The sequence below is a fragment of the Gnatocerus cornutus genome, chromosome 3, assembly GCF_029298725.1.
Source record: "Gnatocerus cornutus isolate USDA-ARS CGAHR chromosome 3, icGnaCorn1.1, whole genome shotgun sequence".
NCBI classification, from domain to species: domain Eukaryota; kingdom Metazoa; phylum Arthropoda; class Insecta; order Coleoptera; family Tenebrionidae; genus Gnatocerus; species Gnatocerus cornutus.
In genome coordinates, this window is record NC_142235.1 from 12,665,161 (window position 1) to 12,689,089 (window position 23,929).

At 28.0% G+C, this 23,929-nt stretch overlaps 5 protein-coding genes across 5 annotated transcripts; all 5 read right to left on the bottom strand.

Moving 5' to 3' along the window:
* Positions 1–132: 132 nt before the first annotated feature.
* LOC148177047 (protein takeout-like) lies at positions 133–1,199 on the bottom strand. Its single transcript, XM_088032259.1, has 4 exons — positions 1,036–1,199; positions 745–982; positions 564–697; positions 133–512 (listed from the first exon to the last, which is right to left on the bottom strand). Exons 1-4 carry the CDS (start codon positions 1,097–1,099, stop codon positions 214–216), a joined length of 735 nt encoding a protein of 244 aa, XP_087888385.1. The 5' UTR covers positions 1,100–1,199; the 3' UTR covers positions 133–213.
* A 3,068-nt stretch (positions 1,200–4,267) lies between these two features.
* LOC148177048 (protein takeout-like) lies at positions 4,268–5,282 on the bottom strand. The gene is made up of 4 exons (XM_088032452.1): positions 5,183–5,282; positions 4,892–5,129; positions 4,703–4,836; positions 4,268–4,648 (listed from the first exon to the last, which is right to left on the bottom strand). The coding sequence occupies exons 1-4, from the start codon at positions 5,244–5,246 to the stop codon at positions 4,350–4,352; spliced, it is 735 nt and encodes a 244-aa protein (XP_087888578.1). The 5' UTR covers positions 5,247–5,282; the 3' UTR covers positions 4,268–4,349.
* A 3,745-nt stretch (positions 5,283–9,027) lies between these two features.
* Positions 9,028–10,023, bottom strand: LOC148177049 (protein takeout-like). Its single transcript, XM_088031816.1, has 4 exons — positions 9,930–10,023; positions 9,639–9,876; positions 9,450–9,583; positions 9,028–9,396 (listed from the first exon to the last, which is right to left on the bottom strand). The coding sequence occupies exons 1-4, from the start codon at positions 9,991–9,993 to the stop codon at positions 9,098–9,100; spliced, it is 735 nt and encodes a 244-aa protein (XP_087887942.1). The 5' UTR covers positions 9,994–10,023; the 3' UTR covers positions 9,028–9,097.
* A 5,918-nt stretch (positions 10,024–15,941) lies between these two features.
* On the bottom strand, positions 15,942–17,051 carry LOC148177050 (protein takeout-like). The gene is made up of 4 exons (XM_088031819.1): positions 16,923–17,051; positions 16,639–16,879; positions 16,463–16,596; positions 15,942–16,416 (listed from the first exon to the last, which is right to left on the bottom strand). Exons 1-4 carry the CDS (start codon positions 16,975–16,977, stop codon positions 16,121–16,123), a joined length of 726 nt encoding a protein of 241 aa, XP_087887945.1. The 5' UTR covers positions 16,978–17,051; the 3' UTR covers positions 15,942–16,120.
* A 4,070-nt stretch (positions 17,052–21,121) lies between these two features.
* On the bottom strand, positions 21,122–22,098 carry LOC148177051 (protein takeout-like). Its single transcript, XM_088031818.1, has 4 exons — positions 21,957–22,098; positions 21,663–21,903; positions 21,481–21,614; positions 21,122–21,433 (listed from the first exon to the last, which is right to left on the bottom strand). The coding sequence occupies exons 1-4, from the start codon at positions 22,009–22,011 to the stop codon at positions 21,135–21,137; spliced, it is 729 nt and encodes a 242-aa protein (XP_087887944.1). The 5' UTR covers positions 22,012–22,098; the 3' UTR covers positions 21,122–21,134.
* Positions 22,099–23,929: the final 1,831 nt, after the last annotated feature.

Below are 23,929 nucleotides of genomic sequence, written 5' to 3' on the forward strand. Positions count from 1 at the left end.
TCGTTTTGTACACCGGGAACTCGTGCACCAAATTGGCCATTATAAAACACGTTCTTTAATATACGATTATAAAGTTTCAGCTAATTCAAAGCTTTTAAAATTTTGGTAAACGTTTACAAAACAAAAAACTAGTTGTTTATTAATGCTTTTATTACAGAAAATTAATTAAAACTAATTACCACAAAAGAAATAAAAGATTTATACAATGAAATTCTAATCTAACGCTTCTTCCAAAGACACTTTTGCGAAGAAACCATTGAAGACGTTTATAACAACCTCTTGAATAAGTTTGAGGTAACCTTCCCTTACATCATCAAACACTTCTTTCCAATTTTCATTCAATACACTGTTGATATTATCGCCTAATCTTTTGTTACCGTCAAACAAATTTTCAAAATTGAAACTCATAAATTCTGGATCTAACTGAAGGTCACCTGACACGAATTTGATGTAAGTTTTACCATTTTTCTTTACTTCTTCATATCGCATTAAAGTTGTGGCGTGTATGGTTTCTTAAATATAAAAAAAAATAAAAAATGTAAGAAAGATGCAAGAAAACTTACTAAGAATTACGGTACTTGGACCTTTTCCTTTGATTGGCAGTAAAAGAACCCTCCCATCAAGCTCGTACTGGCATTTTATCTTGATTTCCTTAAATACTGTGGTGACGTTTAATGTCTTCTTCTCAAAGTCAAATCTAAATTTGTTCGAAAAAATTTTTAATATTTTTTTTCAAAAACTCACTCAAATTGACTTAATTTCGTGTCCCACAACCCCCACAGCTTGCAATCCGTGAATTTCTGTTCCACCGCCACTGTCCCCTTGCCACCGATGGTGGCCGCCGGCACCTCAAACGGGTTAACACTAGGCAATCTGAAATTTGGAATCGGATGCTCCAACTGCGTAATTCCGTTTTGAGCGGCTTTTAAAATGCATTCTTTCAAATCCGGTTGGTTCCGATGGCACTTTTGGAAATTTGCCGCTAATTAAATCAATTTCAATTACATTAATTTGAGTGTAATTAGAAAAACTCACGTAATTTAGCACTGTAAGTGAGGGCGATAAAAGCACAGTGAAAAATGGCACTCAACGCCATCATATTGATACTGACTGACACTGGTTTTGAGTCGTTCAGCTTTGGATTGTTTAGAAAAAAAATGACTAGGACTTTTTAAAACGGGTTTGCTGCCTTTTTTTTCTTGAGAATATTTTATGATAATTTCAGGGAATTAGCAGTGCAAATTAGTAAAAGTAAGATCGATATTTAAAGAAACTAATTGTTTTTTAATTAATGTTTATTTGGTGAGAAATTGGAGCAATTTTCAAATTAAAGAAAGCGACTGTAATTGCAATATGCAGGAATTTCTTTTTAATTAATACCATACGTAGAAAGTTGTATGTTCTAAGCAAATTTCAAATGTAAAAACTGTAATTTTTCAAACTAAAAATTAAACATGTTAATAAAGAAAATTGCTAATTAGAAACTGACTAATTAGAAGTTAAAAATTAGTAATTTGAAGATGGTCAATTGCATTTCTATAAAATTCTTAATTTTTTTTAATTATTAATTTTATACTGTATGTCCCCGGATTGAGTTCACAAGAGGAAAAAAAACGTTATTTTTCATTTTACAGAAAAATGACAAAGGAATAATTTTTTTTGCTTAATTTAAAATAAATAAATCTTTAATTAAAACTTTAATATTATCAAGCTGTGTTCTGGAAATCGAAAAAAAAACAAAAAATAACAAAGAACTTTTTTATTTTAATTTAGCAAAAAATGTCAAAGGAATGAAATTTGTTCCTTAACTCAAACCAATTTCTACTATTTGGTTGACCCATTACCTGTTTTAGCACCTAGTTCAATTCGTAATTCTTTCGACTGTTTCAAATTTTCTCAATTATTGTTAAGGATGCAATTGCATTTTTTCCAATTTTTTAATATTTACACATTATTAGAGGTAAATTTTTCTTTAATCTTTAACGCACTTGATTTTCTGAAGCCACAGCCTGCTATTATTTGAATACAATTACAAAATTAAATAAAGAAAAATAATGAAAAAATTAATTTTAAGAGTACAAACTAATAATTTTGATATTTTAATTGCAGATTTATCTGTTTTGAAATAAGCAAAAAATGTTATTCCTTTGTCATTTTTTTGTAAAATGGAAAATAAACTTTTTTTCCCTCTTGTGAACTCAATCCGGGGACATACTGTATATATTTTTTTTAATTTCTTTGATGTTTTAATCAAATTTCAAATGTAAAATCTGTAATTTTTCAAACTAAAAATTAAACATGTTAATAAAGAAAATTGTTAATTAGAAACTGACAAATTAGAAGTTAAAAATTAGTAATTTGAAGATGGTCAATTGCATTTCTATAAAATTATTAATTTTTATTGATTATTAATTTTCTACATATTTTTTTTAATTTCTTTGATGTTCTAATCAAATTTCAAATGTAAAAACTGTAATTTTTCAAACTAAAAATTAAACATGTTAATAAAGAAAATTGCTAATTAGAAACTGACAAATTAGAAGTTAAAAATTAGTAATTTGAAGATGGTCAATTGCATTTCTATAAAATTATTAATTTTTATTAATTATTAATTTTATACATAATTTTTTTAATTTCTTTGAAATTTTGGGAAACACTTCTAAAATAAGTAAACTGCTCATTTGTTAGGTTAGAAACATTAGTTATAACAAAAAAATATTTTTGAACAAATCAACTTGAATGCTATAAATGCCTAAACATTGTGCGAATCAGCTCAGATTTTGATGAAAATTTTCCCATTAAAAGGATGTGCGAGCGTTCTGAGACACCTATATTTTTCACGAATTTTTTACTTTTATGCAATTTACTCTTTACAAAATTTTCAAAATTTACAAAATTTACAAAATTTACAAAATTTACAAAAACAATCCACATAACAGGGTCGTATTTACTCAATTTTTTCCTTGGATGGGTGATCCATCCAGGTACAAAATAAATAAAAAATATTAAGATTTTAGTCAGGTGATCATTAGGTTTAGCTATTTTTTTTATTGTAAAAATTTTTGATTTTTGAAAAACGTTTACAAAATATGTATATGTATATACTATAAATATTTGTCAATATTTATAGTAAGAAAAAAGTAATTAAAACGAAGATAAGTAAATATTTTGTATTTTTTTTATTCTTTAAAAAATTTTGACAATTTTTTCCAAGACTGCTGGATATCAACCGTTTTCACGGTTATGATTTTAGTTACGTGATTTTGCTCAGAATAGCACTTACAGGTGTCAATTAATTTTTTTGGTAATTTTGACTATACAGGGTCTGGCAACACTTGTGGTCACTTCCAAAATCGTTTTTAAATTTAAAGATAAAATTTTGAAAATTTGTATACGCTTATAGTTGACAAAGCTCTAGAAGCTGTCGCAAAAATTTGTTTTTATCACCTATAGTTTTGTCGTCGTGACGCCGACGCTTTAAAAATATAATTTCTGGCTATTTGTGAAGGTTTGTGGAACCAATAGATAATTTAATTTTTTTTTAATATAAATGTGTAAAAAATATTTCAGGTGTCATTTTAGATTTTATGTAAATTGTGTTCAAAATTTGAAGAAAAAATGCAATTTTCTCAAGTTATTTTGCAAATTTATTACGTCAAAATTGAGAACTATGTTTAACACCAAAAATTGTCAACATCTTGTGACACAAATGTTATCTATCTTTTGGTTCGTTTTAGACTGTAATATGTTGATTAACGATTTCTAGTGATCAAACAATGCAACTTGCCCGCTTTACCCAATTATTTCTAAAATTTTAAACATAATTTGCATTAGATTTAAAATAAAAACTCAGATATTTGTAAGTTATCTTAAAAAAAAATCCGAGTATTTCCGCAAAAACTCAAAAATCGCTAAAAATTAATAAACACATTTTGTCAGATTGGAGAGCTTGATCAACCATTTTTTAAGCATACGCAAAATTCAAAATTTTTATCTTTAAAATTAAAGACGATTTTGCAGTGATCATCAAGTGTTGCCGCGCCCTGTAGATACAAAATGTTTTTGAAATGCATCTATAAAACAGTCTTGCGCTATTCCAGAAGAAGTATGAAGTATAAAATAGTTATTTAAGTATCAAGAGCGGTATGGTCGATTTACAAGTTGAGAGCATAATTTAATATTAAATTAATATTAATATTAATAGACTCAACTTGTGACAAAGAATTACCACTCTTTTTGTACATGCAGATTACAAAATAAAAAACTATTTGTTTATTAATAATTTTATTAAGAAAGATTAATTAAAATTAATTAATACTAGAAAATTAAAGGATTTGTGGAAAGAGATCCTAATTTAACGCTTCATCCAAGGACACTTTCGCGAAGAAACTATTGAAGACGTTTACAACAACTTCTTGAATAAGTTTGAGGTAACCTTCTCGTACATCATCAAACACTTCTTTCCAATTTTCGTTCAATACACTGTTGATATTATCGCCTAATCTCTTGTCACCGTTAAACAAATTTTCAAAATTAAAACTCATAAATTCTGGATCTAATTGAAGTTCACCTGACACGAATTTGATGTAAGTTTTACCATTCTTCTTTACTTCTTCATATCGCATAAAAACTTTAGTGTGTAAAGTTCCTTAAAAAAATAAAAAAAAATAAAAAAATTGAAGATAAATGCCAGAAAACTTACTCAAAATTATGGTACTTGGACCTTTTCCTTTGATCGGCAGTAAAAGAACCCTCCCATCGAGCTCGTACTGACACTCTTTCTTGATTTCCTTGAAGACTGTCGTGATGTTCAATGTCTTCTTTTCAAAGTCAAATCTATATTTTATTCGAATAAACTTTTAAATTTTTAATATTATTTATAAAAACTTACTCAAATTGACTGAATTTTGTGTCCCACAGCCCCCACAGCTTGCAATCCTTAAATTTCTGCTCCACCGCCACTGCTCCCTTGCCCCCGATAATAGCCGATGACAAGATAAACGGGTTGAGACTAGGCAACCTGAAATTCGGAATTTGATGCTCCAACTGTGTAATTCCATTTTGGGCGGCTTTCAAAATACACTCTTTCAAATCCGGTTGGTTCCTATGGCACTTTTGGAAATTTGCCGCTAATTAAATAAACTTCAATTAAGTTAATTCGAGTGTAATTAGAAAAACTCACGTAATTTAGCACTGTAAGTAGCGACGATCAGAGCACAGAGAAAAATGATACTGAACTCCATCATGTTGGTAGGGACACTGGTTCTGAGTCGTTCATCTTTGGGCTTAAAAAGGAACAAGTTCGGAAAAAAAAATTGCCAGTATTTTTTAAAACGAGTTTGCTGGCTTTTTGATCTTGAGAATATTTTATGGTAATTACAGGGAATTATCAGTGTAAAGTGGTCTATTAATAAGAGTGGGATCGATATTCAAAGAAACTGATTTTCTTATAATTAATGTTTATTTGTAGAAAAATGGAAGCATAAATTTCAGATTAAAAAAGCTAATTTGAAATTATATTGCGTGATGATCTAAATAACTTTTTTGTAATTAATACTATACGTACGACCGGAATTTTTGTAATCAAATTCACAAATGTAAGAATTGTAATTTTCAAATTAATTAATTGAAATTGCTCTTTTAAAATTATTAATTTGTAGCCGGAAAATTAATTTTACACAACAAAAATTGAAATTTGTTAATTGGAAACTAAGAAATTAGAACAGAAATAATTAAAATTAAAAAAATCATAATAATTATGAACATTTTGAACACAAAATAAAAACGATACCATAAATCTATTAAAATGCAAATTAATTAACTCAACTTGTACAAATTGGTAATATGAAAGGTGTCAATTGAGTCTCTATAAATTTTTATTGAGAGTTTGAAAAAGTTTTCTTTTTTGATTTTATTTTTGAAAATTTGTCAAACGTTTCTAAAATAAAGAAGCTGGTTATTCGATAATGGTTTATCTAAAAAAATTAGATAAAACAAAAATATTTTTGTCAATTTTTTTACTTTTTCAAAAATTTGACTTGACTGGATTAAATTTAAACAAAATTTAATAGATATGTAAAAGTGATCTATTTATCTAAATTTGATTATGTACATGATTGTTTTCAATAAAACACTCACAATACTCCACGATTTGCAAATTAAATATTTTTTTAAAATTATTTTGAGTTTAAAAACTTCAAATGAGGAATCTTATGATTTGTTAATCCTTTTAATCAAAGACAATTAATTATAATAAAGATAAATACATATTTTGATATATTTATGTATTAACACTTACTAAAACATCAACTTTTATATTTTTCGAAAATTTTTGTGAAAAATTTTGAATTTCTATAAAATGTTTTCAAAATATAAGAACTTAACGTTTGTCAATGTTTTTAGTAAGAAAGATTAATTAAAACAAAGATAAATAAATAATATTTTGTATAATTTTTTATTGCATTGTTTGAAAAATGTTTGAAACTTTTTCTGAAAATTTTGCTTAATTTGAAAAAAATGTCTAGATATTATGACTTCAGTGATTTTAGAAGATTTTAGGAAAGCATAGAAGGAAACTCATTATTATTAAACCAAAGATGTATAATAATTAATAATTTTCGATATTTTTTTGTTAATTTTTTTTTAAATTTTGCTGAATTTGAAAAAGAAATCTAAAATTTATGATTTGAGTCTTTTGTTTGTGATAACAAGAGTACTCACAACCCCTTAGATTTCGGATAGTTTAAAAAATGTTAAAATTTTATTTTTTTTTTAAATTTCGGAAATTTAAAAAACGTTTTCAATATAAATAAATGTTTATTGACGCAGAACTTATACATGAAATAAAATACAAATAGAACACAAACAGATTAAGAATAATACAACAAGAAAATACAAGTACAATACAAATACAATACAAGTACAACTAGATTAGGACAACAGAAGCGGTTTTTTTAAATTTACCCTTTGACATACCAAAAAATTCAATTTTATCATGCCATGCGTTAACATTGTTTAACATTCGAATTAAAGGACTATTTTCATAGTAATCAGTTCTAGCGTAGTTGACCATTATCAAACGATTCATTCTTACTTGATACGCAGGTACCAAAAATTTTAGATCTGCCAAAATATTTGGACAATCCGAAAATCCGTTTACTAACTTAAAGAAAAAGTGATGAGACTGATAAATCCTTCTATTTTGGAGGGTCATTATCCCCAAATACTTCCTTACATCGTCGGTCGTCTCCAGAAGTACATCGTTACTGGTAAGCAATTTGTATCGAACCAGACGCAAAAATCTCTTTTGTACATTCTCTAATCGGTTTATGTGACACTGATATAATGGAGACCACACAATACTACAGTAATCAAGATGAGATCTTACAAGGGAAGTATAAAGTAAAGTCAAAGTTCTAATATTCTTAAACTCAGTGCAATGACGGAAAACAAATCCAAGCATTCGATTTGCTTTAGACACGATGTAATCGAATTGTTCGAAAAAGGTAAGCTTCGAATCCAGTAAAACACCAAGATCCCGTATAGAATTGACGACCTCAAGAGCTGTATTTGACAAAAAGTAAGCTGGACGAGATGGTAGAGTTTTCCTTGAGAAACAAATTACTTTACATTTCTTGATATTCAGGTGCAAATCGTTGTCCACACACCATTCAGATAATCTATCAAGATCCTGTTGAAGACAAACAATGTCTGATTCAGATGAAATACTTCAATAAATTTTAAGATCGTCGGCCAGAAGAAGAAAATTGGAACTTAATCTGGCAGAAACATCGTTAATAAAGGCAAGGAATAAATGAGGACCAAAATGAGATCCCTGGGGGACACCTGAGGTAATTTTGATTGTGCGAGAGACCGAACCTCTAACAACTACTTGAGCCTCACGATCACTTAAATAACTGTGAAACCAATCCGTGACAGAATTACCAACTCCATACTGCTTTAACTTCGAAATTAAAATTCCATGGTCCACTCTGTCAAATGCCTTTGAAAAATCGGTATAGACAGAGTGAACATCAGTTCCCTGAACCAAGGAAGAAAAAACAAAAGACACAAAATCAAACAAGTTGGTTTCAACCGATCTACCACTAAAAAATCCATGTTGCTCTGGGCGGATAATATTTCTGAAGGCTGACGCAAACTGGGGAGCCAAAATATCTTCAAACAGTTTATGTAAAGAAGAGATTATACTGATTGGCCGATAATTGGATAATTCACTTTTATGTGAACTCTTGTGCACTGGTACGATATTTGACAATTTCCACTTAGTTGGAAAGACAAAACTGATAATTTGTTAATGTTTTTAGTAAGAAAATCAGAATAATGAATAACTATTTTTGGTGATTTGTTTTATCTTCCGAAAAAATCTTTAATACATTTTTTTTTAGTTTTTAAAATTTTAAAATTCTGAAAAACCTATTTTAATTTGTTAGGAATTTTATCAAGAAAAATTAATTACAAGAAGATAAATATGTATTTGATAATAATTTTTGCTTTAATTTTATGCCATTTGACTTTAAATTTTAGTGTATTTGAAAAAATGATTTATAAACGATAATTTTAGTCACATAATTTTGTACAAAAAATCTCGCAATTTCTCGGAGTTAGACAATTGTAGAAACTTTCACGTTGATAAAAATTTAAAAAATTTGATAGATTTATTAGAGTACTTAATCCAAAGGTGTTGGCATTATTTACATGATTTATTTTGAGAAAGGCACTCAGAACATTCCATATTTTAGATAATTTAAAAAAAATTAAAATTTTAAAAACTTAAAAAACGTTGCGAAAATAAGAAAAATAATTAATGAAAATGGAAATGAATAATAATTTTAGGTAATTTTTTTCTAAAAATATTAAAACATTTGAGAAAAAAATATTGAAGTAATGAAATTAATAAAATAAATTTGTTTAAGAAAGTACTTGCAATCATCTAGTTAATTTAACTTTTTAGGTAATTTTTATTTTTAGTTTGAAAATTTGAAAAATGTACCCAAAACAAGAAACTAGTAATTTATTAACGCTTTTATTGAAAAAAGTTTATTAATGCTAGAAACAGACAGATTCAAAATATAAAATTCTAATCCAAAGCATCCTCTATAGACACTTTTGTGAAGAAACTATTGAAGACATTCACAACAATCTCTTGGATGAGTACTTGGTAACCATCTCTTACATCATCGAACACTTCTTTCCAATTTTCATTCAATACTTTGTTGATATTATCGCCTAAATTCTTGTCACCATCAAATAAATTTTCAAAATTGAAACTCATAAATTCTGGATCTAACTGAAGTTTACTTGAGACGAATTTGATGTAATTTTTACCATTCTTCTTTACTTCTTCATATTGCATTAGAACTTTGGTATGTAAAGATTCTTAAAAAAGAGGAATATATTGGAAAATAGAAGAAAATCGTAGATAAACTTACTTAAAATTATGGTACTTGGGCCTTTTCCTTTGATGGGCAGTAAAAGAATCCTCCCATCGAGCTCATACTGACATGCTTTTTTAATTTCCCTGAAGACTGTCGTGATGTTTAACGTCTTCTTCTCGAAATCAAATCTAAAATTTTCGAAAAAAAATCGAATTATTTTTTATTTTGTTTTCAAAAACTTACTCAAATTGGCTAAATTTGGTGTCCCACAGGCCGTAAAGCTTACAATCTGTGAATTTCTGCTCCACCGCCACTGTCCCTTTGCCCCCGATGGTGGCCGCCGGTAGTTCAAATGGATTAAGACTAGGCAATCTAAAATTCGGAATCGGATGCTCCAACTGCACAATTCCGTTTTGGGCCGCTTTTAAAATACACTCTTTCAAATCTGGTTGGTTTCGATGGCACTTTTGGAAATTCGCCGCTAATTAAATAAACTTCGATTAAGTTAATTCGAGTGTAATTAGAAAAACTCACGTAATTTGACACTGTAAGTGGCGGCGATCAGAGCACAAAGAAAAACGGTACTGGTCTCCTTCATGTTGGTACTGTTACTGGTTCTGAGTCGTTGGTCTTTGAGTTTAAAAAGGAACAAGTTGGCATAAAAAATGTGAAGATTTTTCTTAAAACAAGTTTGCTGGCTTTTTGTTCTTGAGAATATTTTATGGTAATTCTAGGGTATTAAAATTGTAATGTGGTTCATTAGTATGAGTGAGATCAATATTGATAAAAACTGATTTATGTTGTCTAAAATTTGTCTATTTTAAATTGTCTAAAATAGTCACTTTGTAATTGTAACGTGTAAAGTGCTAATTTCTGATGTATTTACATGTAGTATTTTAAATTTTTAAATTTTTAAAAGTATGTAAAAACCGCTGTTAAAATGTAAACATTGTAATTAAAAATGTGAATTTACTAATTGAAATTGGAAATTTGTAACCTAAATGGGTTACAATTAAATGTTTCTAAATTCCCAATGTGAACATTGTAGTTTTACAAAGTGAAAAATTTTTAAATACTTACATAAAAAAAGTCAGTTTACTCAATGGAATTCTAAACTAACAAATAAGAATTTAAAAATTAGTAACACGGTAAGTCTACAAATTACAGATGCTAAAATTGTAATTTTACAAAATAAAAAATTAATAATTATATCAAAAATGTAAATAAACTAATTTTAATTAGAAATTTGTAACTTGTAATTTGAAATTTGAAAATGTAGCAAATGAGTGTTTATAAATTTCCAATAAAAGAATTGTAATTTTACAAAGAAAAAAGTGTATTTATCAAAAATGTCAATTCACTAATTTGAATTTAAAACTGACAAATTCAAAATTAGAAATTAATTAGTAACACGGTAAGTCTACAAATTACAAATGTTGAAAATGTAATTTTACAAAGTTAAAAGTGAATATGTAATTTATATAAAAAAAATATAGATACCTACACCAATTTTAATTTAAACCAACAAACTAAAAATTTGTAATTTCTAACCTAGAAAGGTAGGAATTGAGTGTTTATAAGTTCCCAATGAAAAAATTGTAAGTTTCAAAGTAAAAACTGAATTCATAAAAAATGTCAATTTCTTAATTGAAATTTAATACTGACAAATTAGATATTAGTATTGCAAATTGTAATTTTACAAAGCAGAAAGTAAATAATTATATCAAAAATAAAAATATTGTAATTTTACAAAGTAAAAAGTGATTAGATTAATTAGGTAGGTATATTAAAAATGTAATTAAACTAATTTAAATTAGAAATTTGTAATTTGTAACCAAAAAAGTAGCAATTTGAGTGTTTATATAGTACCAATCAATCATTAAAATGTCAATTTATTAATTGGAATTAAAAACTGAGAAATTAAAAAGAAGAATTCAGTAAGTTTACAAATTACAAATGTTAAAAATATAATTTTAGAAAGTAAAATATGTAAAAAAAGCAGTTTTAATTTTTATCTGATAAGTTACAAATTTGTAATTTGTTATATAAAAGTGGGATTTGACTCTTAATAAATTAATATGGAAAATTGTAATTACAATTATTGTATAAATTATTGTTATTAATATAAAAATTGTAATTTACAGATTAAAAAATGGATAAATAAAAATGTCAATTTAAGTAAAATGTGGAAGAAGTTAGTTAAAATTAAAAATGCAAAAAATAAAATTTTGCAAAATAAAAAATAAACTATTATAAAATATCAGTTTATTAATTGCAATTTAATGCCAACAAATCAGAAATTAAAGATTTGTAAAAATGTAAATTAAGTAATTAGTTTTAATCTTTAACTGACATAATAGAAATTTAAAATGTAATTTGCCAACTTAAGGGGTGAGAATTGAATTATTATAAATTATTTATAGAAAAATTGTAATTGTACAAAGTAAAACATTGAGGCAGAAAAATAGCAATTTACTAATTTGGAACTTTGATAGGCAAGTTTAAAAATTACAAATGTAAAAATTGTTATTTTACAAAGTAACAAGTAAATTCATAGAAAATGTTAATTAGAAGTTCAGGTAGGAAATGATTCTTTACAAACTATTATCAATATGAAAGCTGCAATTTTAAAAAGTAGAAAATTGAGATACAAAAACTGTCAATTTATTAATTAAAATTTGGAAATTTGTAACATGAAGTAAGTTTAAAAATTACAAATATGAAAATTGTAATTTGTACAAAGTAAAAAGCAAAAAAATTAAAATGTTTCTAAATAAATATAATTTGAAAACAAATTAATTTATGTAATGTTTGCTTATAGATTATAAATGCAAAAACTGTCATTTTACGAAACATAAACTGAAAATATCCAAAAAGGCAAAGTTACTAACTCGCAAATTAAAAATAAGAAAAATTGTAATCTAATTCGTTATTTGGAAAAACATTTAGAAATTTATTAAAAAATCCACACAGCTTCGAAATAAAGAAATATGCTAAAATTTCCACGAAAATGAACTAATGTAACCAAATTAATTTAATGTTTATGTAAATCGTCAGATTACGGTATCGGAGAAGCAAAGAAATAGTTTTCCCATTTTCTCGGAAAAACAAGATGTATAGTTAAATCAACTTTGTATTAATAAACAAACCGCCAAGAATAATTTACATGAAATATAATTAACAAACCAAGGCTTTGACATTGGGCGAAGGTTGACAGGTATGTTTATCTCAGTACATATTCTTCATTTCGTTATTTATTGTTTTTGTTAAACTCAGTCAAACAATTCACATCCTTAAATTAACGGAAGGATTGATATGCTAATTAGCAATGATTGAATAGTAGATAATTAATTCCTAATCTGACTTTCAAATCGATCGGAGTTTTTTATTTATTGATTTGAAGAATTCCAGTAACACATGCAAACTTTATGCAATTTTTTTTGGGTAATTCTGTAGTACTCGAAAATGAGTGCTATAATCTTCAGTTCTTTGGAAATTTTTAAATTTTGAAATATAAACGAGAAATTAATGTTTTTCTCTTTGATGATAATTACCACAATATTTACATAAATCAATCAAACTGGGTGGGAAGAACTTGTTTATTATTTTAATAGTAAATTATTAATTATATTTTGAATATGATGTCAGGATGTGTTTACCTATTTTTAATTGATTTCTACTTTGTATTTATGCAAATTTTGTGTTTCCAGTATTTTCTTTTTAAAGTTCGAAGCAACGTTACGGGAAGTGACTGAAATTACAAAATCTGACTAATTCGTCGATTTTAATAGTAACATCAAAGCATACTTGAAATATCATTTATTTTTATTTGAATTTTGATGAATAATACTTCAATGTTAGTAAGAAACAAGAATATTTGCTAATAAAACATTGTTTTATATTATTTTCTTCAATTTTCTTATTGTGCTGTTCCGTTCTTAATTGCTATGTCAAATTGGTCGATTTTAGTCAGAAACGACAAAATTTGCTTAAGAATGTTATTTTATATTGATTTCTTTAATTTCATCATTTTCTTGTTTGGTTCTTTTTTGATGTCAAATTTAAGATTTTAGTAAAAAACGAGACTATGACCTGAAGAAATGTTATTTTATGTTATTTTTTTTAATATCTTCATTCTTGTCTTTGATTCTTTTATAATTTTAAAATCAAATTTGTCGGTTTTGGTAAAAAACAAAAAACTGTTTAAATGAAATATTATTTTATATTACTTTCATCAGTTGCATTATTTTCGTGATTTGCTCTTTCAATTTCTTCATTCTTCTATTTTGTTTTTTCCTAATTTTGATGTAAAATTTGACAATTTAAAAAAAAATAAAAATATATGTGTTAGAAAATACTCTCTTCATTTTCTTAATTTTTGTGTTTTGTTCTTTCCATTTCTTTAATCTCCTGTTTTTTCTTTTTCTAATTTCCTAAAAATTGATGGTTTTGGAGATTTCGAGCTCTTCTTTGCGAATTCAAGCCAGAAAACTGCAAAAATGAGCGAGAAATCGTCGTTTTGCATCGAAATAAGCGGATTTGTCTAAGAAATCTGATGAATTCGTGCAGATTTCTGCTGTTTTCTTGCAATTTAGCCGTTGAATCTTGATAAAAATTGATGGTTTTGTAGATTTCGAGCTCTTCTTTGCGAATTCAAGCCAAAAAACTGCGATATCCTAAATGTCATTTATTATTGCTTTCTTTAAATTCTTCATTTTCGCGTTTTGTTCTACTCTTAATTTTGATGTCAAATTCGTCGATTTTAGAAAAAAAATGAAAACGCTGCAAAAAAATGTCATTCTATGTTGCTTTCTTTAAATTCTTTATTTTATATTTTGTTTTTTTTTATTTTATATTTTAATTTTGATGTTTAATTCTTCAATTTCTTTATTTTTGTGTTCTGTTCTTCTAATTTCTTTATTTTCGTGTTTTTTTTTAAGTTTTATGTCAATTTACGTGGATTTTGGTCACAAACGAAAATATTCGCTAAAGGAATGTAATTTTATTTAACTTCCTTCAATTTTTTTATTATCGTGTTTTTTCGTATATTTGAATTTTTATAAATAATAATCAATTTTAGAAAGAAACGAAAATATTTGCTTGTAAATATTGTTTTATATTATTTTCTTTATTTTCCTCATTCTGCTACTTTGTTCTATTCTTATAATTTCGATGTTAAATTTGTCGATTTTAGTAAGAAATTGGAATATCTGCTTATACATGGTCATTTTATATTACTTTTTATTTTTATTTCTTTATTCCCTTGTATTTGGTTCTTTTCTTAATCTTAATGTCAAATTCCTCAATTTTACAAACAAAAAACAAGAATATGTGCTAAAGAAATGTCATTTGATGTCACTTTTTTAATATTTTTATTCGCGGGTTTGGTTTTTTCTTATTTTGACGTCAAATCGATCGGTTTTAATGAAAAATGAGAATACGTGCTGCAGAAATGTAATTTTATGTTTTTTTTTCAATGTCTTTATTCTCGAATTATAGTCGTTTTTAAATTTTAATGTTAAATTTTTCGGCTGTAGTAAGATACAAAAATATGCGCTAAATAATTGTCATTTTATATTAATTTCTTTAAATTTTCCATTATTGTGTTTTGTTCTTACAATTAGTTCATTTTCATGTTTTCTTCTTTTCTTAATTTTAAAGTCAAATTCTACAATTTTACAAAAAAAACACGAAAATGTGCTGATGAAATGTCATTTGATGTCAGTTTCTTTAATATCTTCATCCATGTGTTTGGTTCTTTTGTTAATTTTGACGTTAAATCTGATTTGAATGAGAAAAGAGAAAATGGTTTGCAGAAACGTGATTTTATATTGCTTTCTTCAATATCTTCATTCACATGTTTAGTTTTTTTTTTCTTATTTTGACGTCAAACCTATCGATTGTAATGAAAAACAAGAATATGTGGACAGAAACGTAATTTTATATTGCTTTCTTCAATTTTTTTATTCTGGTGTTATATTTTTTACTTAATATTCATGTCAAGTTGTTTGATTTTAGTAACAAACAATATGTGTTAAACAAATGTCATGTTATATTACTGTCTTCAAATTATTTATTTCTGCGCTTTGTTTTTTCAGTTTCTTCGTTCTTGTCCTTTGTTCTTTTTTTTTTCTTAAATGTCATATTTTATTACTTTCTTCATTTTCTTCACTCACTTGTTTTGCTAATTTTGCAATTTAATTAATATAATTAGTAATTTTCCATTATTATTATCTGAAACCATGACATTGAGCTGTCTTTTATAAAATCAAAAAAGTAAAATAAATTGTCTGTATTTGTTTTCTAATGCAGACATTTGTTTTAAATTTTTTTTGTTTATTTTTTCACAAAAACAATTTATTTAATCTTTTTATCAGTAATTGAGTTACGAAACTTAAACAAGAATTAATTGTTTTTTCACCCACGTCAGATGGTATCATCTTTGTCTATTTAGTTAGCTGTGGTCAATTTCATGTTTTTTACATCAATTTTTTGTTGACACCTGTGCTTGACCTTAACCTGTCAAATTGATAAAAAAACAACACAAAAAATACACAAAATTTTATTTCAGCAGCGGAATTTTTTGCTCCGAAATTTGACTTTTAAATGTTACCAGTTGTCAATGGCTCAATTACCCACGATTAAACGTACTACTAAGAAAAGGTCCAAGAGGTCAAACTTGAGGGCCATCACTATGCACTTCTCTTCAGGGCAACAATCTTTCATTAGTTGTCAAAGGCCTCCTCCATTGACACTTTGGAAAAGAAAGCATTGGCAATGGTCAAAACAATCCGATCGATCATCTCCATGTAACCAGTTTTGACATCATCGAAGACTTCTTTCCAGTTATCATTGATGATGGGATTGATGGCGTCACTTTGCTTCTTGTCGTCGGAATTGACAAAGTCGTAGATGACCAGGGCCGGATCCAGGGTGATGGAACTCGAGGTGAACTTCAAGTACGTTTTACCTCTTTTTTTAAATTCTTCGTACGGAAGAGTGTCCATCACTCTGAGCCCCTCTAAAAAAAAGTAAAAAAAAAGAAAAAACAATATCGCGAGTCTTACTCAAAGTGATGTTGCTGTGACCTCGCCCGTTGATCTGCAGCAACAAAATCTTCCCCTTGATCTCATACTGACACAGTTTCTGGACCTCTGGAACGACCCCGCTCATCCGAATCTCCTTTTTCTCGAAATCAAACCTTTAGAGAGTCAAACTATCCAGTCAAAACCCCTCAACTTACTCAAAATTTTCCAATTCCAACGTTGCCAGTCCGTGCAACTTACAATTCGTGAACTTCTGTTTGAGACTCACCGGCCCATCGCCGCCGTTGATCGTCAACTCTGTGAGGTCAAAAGGGCTCAAATTCGGCAAATTTAGTTCTTCATAGGGACGAGTCAGTTGGTGGACTCCATGTCGAGCGGCTTCAAAAACGCATTTTTGGAACTCAGACTGGTTGCGGTTGCAGGATTTGAAGTTGGGGGCTAAAATTTTAACTTTTTTTTTGAAAATGTTGTGGCGACTTACGTAAATTCACTGCTGCAGTTAGTGCAATTAAGGTGCATGTTATGATTACTTGCATTGTGAGAGATATAATTATGGTTGTGGTGGTGACGACGTTTTATACCTGGACTTTGCTAATTTTTTTTTATGACGGACTAAAAAAATAATTTTGATGTCGTGTGGGTTGGACTGGTTAAACTGACTTGTTTACTCTGAAGCTTGGTTTGTTAGGGCCACAGAAATTTGGTTTTAGATTCTTGCAGTATATTTTTTGTAAAAAGTTTTTTCTAAACTGTCTGTACCTATGAAACCACTGGCGAAGGCTGTGCTTTCGTATTTATAAACGATCGAAATATTTCTAATATCCGAACACGCATCTTTAAAGTGTTAGATGTTAGATAACAAGTTTGCAAAGACGTATTTCTGTTTGCCTAATCTAAATCTTCATCAATTTGCCGCAAACAGAAAACAAATTTATTTCCTCTATCTTATTAGTTTGCATATTTATACAACATTCTGATCAAATTTTCTGCATATTTGGAAATGTCACTTATTCAGCTTAATATTCCGAATTTGCATTTCGCTTGTCTTTGTTCATTGCAGGGAAAGTCGCTGAACCTGACCAACAATCTTGACATTGAAGTTAGAAGAGGACCGGTGCCAGAGCCTTGAGGAACGCAATTGTGTCCACTTTTTCGTGTTTCTTCTTTTGGTTTATCTAAAAAGTGGCAATTAATTAGTTTCAAATTTTTAATTGTCGAGTTTTGATGATGATACTAAGAAATAAGTTTTTCTTGTGGACTATTTAAAAAAAAACAGGAATTTGGCTTATGACGCCGTTTTTAATTGTGATGACGTTCGGAAGCAAAAGAAAAAACTTTGGTCTGGAATTCAATTTATTATAGATTCTACTTTTTTTTGTAGGAACGTACGCAAATAAATAATTGATAATTTGTTGTTTCAGTACTCGAATAACTGATAAAATGAGTATAAATAGTTAAAATACATATAAAAAAAGTTTTTATTTTTAGATTTTAAACTTTTGCTGAGCCAAGAAAGTTGCTTTTTGTGAATAGTTATCCAGCATTTCCACCTTCCAGAAAGAGTGTATGTTCAGTCAAATTTTTCTTTCTGCTCGTCTAATTGTGACACTTCTAGCTTTCTAAATAGATCCAGAAGCGAGTCTAGAAAGTCTGTCTGAGAATTTTCGGTCATCTTTGCTTCTCTACTTTCTATTGTAACACTTTTAGCTTTTTAATTGTTACAGAAATTACTCTAGAAAGTCGGTTTATGTATATTTTCCCCATTCCAATGTTTAAATAAGTTGGTTAGTCTTTTCAAATACAAAACTAAATTATTTAAATTTTATCATTTTTCTCTTTCTTTTCGTCTACTTTCTGTTGTAACACTTTTAGCTCCTCCCCTAATCCTTCCTGAAATGAGTTTAGAAAGTTGATTTTGTAGATATTCTAAATTTTAATTTTATAGAAAATTTGAGTTAAATCTTTAGTTTTTTCAAATACCAATATAGAAATTTTGATTTTGCTCATTTTTGCCTTTCCGTTTGTCTCGCTTCTATTGCAACACATCTATCTTTTCAATTATTCCAAAAATGAGTCTAGAAAGTTGTTTTTTGTAAATATTCTAGATTCTAATGTGCTAGAAAGTTTAGGTGGAAAATTTAGTCCCTTCAAATACAAAATTTGAAATTTCGATTCTGTTCATTTTCGTCTAGCTTTTATTACGACACTTCTAGAATTCTAGTTTTTTTTTAAATAGTCTAGAAATTCATTTCTTGTAAAAATTCTAAATTCCAATCTTCTAGAAAGTTTTAGTGGAAACTTTTAGTCTCTTTAAATTCAAAATTAAAAAATTTCATTCTAATTAATTTTGACTTACTGTTCGTTTAGCTTCTGTAGTAACAAATCTAGTTTTCTAGTTTTTTTAGAATTTAGTCTAAAAACTAGTTTTTTCTAAAAATTTTAGATACCAATCTTCTAGAAAGCCGGAGTGAAATTTTTAGTATACAGGGTCCGGCAACACTTGTGTCCACCCCTAAAATCGTCTTTAATTTTAAAGATAAAATTTTGAAAATTTGCATACGCTTATAGTTGACAAGGCTCTAGAAGCTGACACAAAAATTTGTTTTGATATCACGGTTTCTTTGGCGTCGCGACGCCTAAAAAGTTTAATTTTTAGCGATTTTTGGGTTTTTGCGGTAATATTAGCGAATTCAATTTTTTTTCAACATAACTGTAATACAAATATTTGAGTTTTTATTTTAAATCTACTTCAAATGGTGTTTAAAATTTGCGAAAAAAACGCTGTTTTATCAAGTTAGTTTTCAACATTTTGACGGTGCAGTGACAAACTACGTTTACACCAAAATTTCACAAGTCACTTCATTCACTCATATGAAGGTGAATTTTGATTAGCACGTTCTGAACACTAGAAATCGTTAATTAACATCGACAAAGCGACAATTTCGCCAAGTAAGACTTTTGTTACCTTCTAAAACGAACCAAAGAATAGATGTCATTTGTGACACAAGATGTTGACAGATGGGTGTAAACGTAGTTCCCAATTTTGACGTAATAAAATTGGAAACTAACTTGATTAAACAGCATTTTTTTCTCAAATTTTGAATACAATTTACATTAAATCTAAAATGTCAACTGAGATATTTTTAACACATTTATATTGAAAAAAAATTAAATTAAAGGTTCATTTCATAAAACTTCACAATTAGCTAAAAAATACACTTTTAAGGCGTCGCGACGCCAAAACTATAAGTGATAAAAAATAAATTTTTGCGTCGGCTTCTAGAGCTTTGACAACTATGAGTGTATGCAAATTTTCAAAATTTTATCTTTAAAATTAAAGACGATTTTGGGGGTGGACACAAGTGTTGCCGGACCCTGTATAGATCTAAAACTAAAAATTATGATGTTCGTTCATTTTTGTGTTTCTCTGTTTCTGTTCGTCTGGCTTTTGTTGTGATTCTTCTATCTTTCTAATTTTTTCAGAAATAAATATAGAAAATAGTTTTAGAAAATATTCTAGTTTCCAACGTTTTAGAAAGTCTGGGCGAAAGAAATTAGTCTAGTAAGTCGTTTTTTTTAAATTAGAGATTTCTATCTTTTAGTAAGTCTGAGTGGAAACTTTTGCTTGTTTAAATTCAAAACAAGACTTATCAAAATTACAATTTATTCCCAAACACCAAATTTTGTCAAAAAATGCTGACGCGCTACCATCATCAGAGCGATGATTAAACTCTCCTTTTTTTTTGAAATTGTAATTTTGATAATTTTTGTCAACACCAAGAATTGATCCAATAAATGTTGTCTTTCTTTTCATTTAGCTTTTGTTTTAACACATCTAGATTTTAAGTTTTTTAGAAATGAGTGACTAAACTAGTTTTTTTTTAAATTTCTAGATTTCCATTTTCTAGAAAGTCTGAGTGAAAATTTTAGTCTCTTTAAATTCAAACTAAATTTTTATTCTAGTTATTCTTATTTTTCTGATCGTTTAACTTTTGTTGTGACTCATATATCTTTCTAATTGTTATAGAAATAAATCTAGAAAATAGTTTTCTGAAAATAGATTCTAATGTTCTAGAAAGTCTAGGTGAAAAATTTACTTTTATTAAATACTTTTATATAACTAGAAATTGTGATTTTCGTCATTTTTGTTTTTCTGTTCATTAGCTTCTGTTGTGATATTTCGGGTTTTCTAGTTTTTTAAAAAATGAGTATAAATTCTAAATTTTTAATTTTCTAAAAAATCTGAGAGAAATTTTTAGTCACTAAAAATAAAACTAAAAATGTCTATTTTAGTTACTTTTTTTCTTTCTGTTCGTCTAGTTTCTCTGACACTTTTATCTTTTTAATTGTTTCACAAATAAGTTTAAAAAGCCGTTTTTTCTAAATATTTTATCTTTCTATTTTTTCAAGCACAAAAGAAGAAATTTTGATTTTCATCTTTGACTTTCTGCTTATGCAGCTTTCGTTGTGACACTTCTAACTTTCTAACAGTTTAGAAAATAATCTAAAAAATTTAATTTTGAAAAATATTTAAGATCCCAATTTTTAAAAAAGTTTGATTCAAGCTTTAAAAATTTAAGTTGTGCTTTTATGCTTATTAGAAATAATTCTAGAAAGCTTTCTTTCAAAAATTTTAACGTTAACTTGAAATATTCATATAGAAAAAATAAAACAAATTAAAAATCTTCAAAGTTTAATCAAAAAATTCCTCTAGCGACACTTTGGTCCACAATTTGTCAACCACTTGGCTCATGATATTTTCAACAGCTTTATTATAACCTTCAGAAACGTCACTCCAAATTTCCTTCCAGTTGTCATTCATAACTGCGTTGATATTTTCACCCAACTCTTTATTTCCATTGAAGAGATTCTCAAAATAAAAACTCACATGTTCAGGCTGCGACGACAGTTTATTGCTCACATTTTTATAATACGTTTTTCCTTGTTTTTTCATTTTTTCATACTTAGCATGAAAAGAAAGATGAAACTTATCTATAAAAACAAAATAAAATTTTCAAAAAACACCCTAAAATTCTTACCTAAAACGACGGTACTTTTGCCTTCACCCTGTATAGTCAACAAAAGAATTCTCCCATTGAGCTGATAATCACATTTCAGAACTAAATTAGGAATGGTACCCACCACATCCAACTCGTTTTTTTCTAGATTCAACCTAAAACTCCTCCGTGTAGTGGTGTGGAAAAAAATTTGTACTACATACTCAAAGCGCTCAAACTTCGCGGCGGTGAGTCCATACAACTTGCAGTTTTTAAACTTCTGGTCCACCGCCACGACACCTTGACTCCCAGGAACCGTCAATTCGGCCACCTCCAAGGGTTCCATGCTGGGCAAATCCATGGTCCTGTACGGTTTCGTGAGTAAAGTCACCCCAAATTGGGCCGCGTCGAAGTAACACTTTTTGAAATTCGGGTCTTTTCGGTTACATCTTTTGAAAGCGGGCGCTGCAATGTGGACGTTACATTCGTTTTTGGGTGATTTATAAGAAGTTACTTACGGAGCAGGTCGACATAAGAAACAGCGAAAACAACGAAAACGATTTCAAGTTTCATTTTCAATGCGAGCTGGAACACAAATGAAGATTTTTGTTGAATTGGTTGACTTATATTACTGGATAAAGACTGGTTTTCTGGCTTAGCATTTTTTTTTTAATTTGTAATTTCAAGGTTTATAACTACATCAGAAAACTGGAAAAGAAACGAAGCAGTTGCAGAAAAAGTTTTCGCGGATTTCGATCAAATTCTTTACGTTGCCGGTGACACTAGGTTCAGTGAAAAGGTCATGGTTTCGGACGTGATAATGAGGAATGTCGACAAAGAAATGCCGATAACTTGGATCGAAATTATCTACATTTCTTCTATTTTTTTTTTATTTTTCCGTTTCGCTGTTTCTCGATTTTCCCTATTTCTGTTTCTTTATTTTCTTCTTTTCCCACTATTTTCTTTATACACATGTTTCTCTCATTTCCTTTGATATTCTTTGTAATTATTTTCTAAAAATTTATTTTGTGTGGCTCCGACATTTCTCATGGCATTTGTGAAACTCATTTGCGGCAATAAAAATCATCATTTGAATGTCTAAGCAAGCGTGACATTTAGAGTAGTTAATTATAAATATTTTGCTAGGTGACATCTTTGTTGTTCTGACATGTCAATTGTATAAATTTAAGTGCCCATTTGAAAACCAATGACCTTCGAAAAGTAAAGTACAACAAAAAATTACAGAAACACATTTGAATTTAAAGGATTATTAATCTTCAATTGTTCGATTTGAATGCTGTGTTACCTATTTTCTTACTAAAAAAAGTCAGAATAGATTCTTGACGCACGAAATTCTTTTTCCTAATTTGTATTTTAAAGATTCCCAAGTTGTTATGGAAACAAAGCTATAAGGTGTTTATAAATGTTTCTAGCATCAAGGGTGGCTATGAAATGTCAAAGAAATTTGCCGCTGATTACAAATGTGGGTTTCGATTTTGCAACTGACATTTGAAGTTGACCTCAAACATGGAGCAAAGTAAGTTTTAAGAAATAAACTGTTCTAGTTGTGGTTTAAAAACCTGAAAATCAAAATCTTAGACACAAAACTGTAACTGAAACGTCATTGACGTAAGTAATATTATAAATAATTTTCAAGATAGTTATATTTATTATGAAAACAAAGCGGCAAAATAGTGCATAACCGGAATTCCAGAGCCACCCTTGATGCTAGAAACATTTATAAACACCTTGTATTATAGCATCGCGTATCGAAATGGGATATTATAGCACTGAAAACGAATGAAGAAATAGCGAAAATAGCTCTGTTTCAAGAACAAATTAGGAAAAATAGTATTAAAATCTCGTTTATAAAGCCATTAAGGCACTCATCCATTATAAAACTCGCGGCTTTGCCGCTCGTTTTATAAACTTGGATTTGTGCCTTAAAATTGGTCTTATAAAACTCGGTGTTTTAATATACTATTCTTCCACTCTCTTTCTTTGTTCATCAGTTAGCTTTTTACCATCTTTATTTTTTAAAAAATATATTTTTTCTGTTTTTAGTATTCCAATTTTCTCTGTTTTTCTCTGTTTTTACGTTTCCGCCACTTTTCTTTATTTCTTTAAATTGTTGTCTCTTTTTTCCTGTTTTTGTCTCGAATTATTCGCTTCTAGCGTTCCTCTTTTTAGTGCCTATTATTCGTTCTTTGTCCATCTGTTTATTTACAATGTGAATAATTTCCAAAACTTTTTTTTCCTCAGATTTTAGGATTTTGTTATTCTTTATTTATATTTTTTGCCACATTCTGTTTCTCTCTTGGTTTTTTGTTTAAAGCTTTTTGTTTAAAACTTTTTGTTTTTTTTTCTTTGTTTATGTCTCGATTTATTCGTCTTTTTTGTTGCTTTCTTTTTTATCTTTTTTTCCTGTATGTGTTTATTCTCAGTTTATTACAGTATTTTTTAGTTATTAATATCTCTACATTTGTAGTTT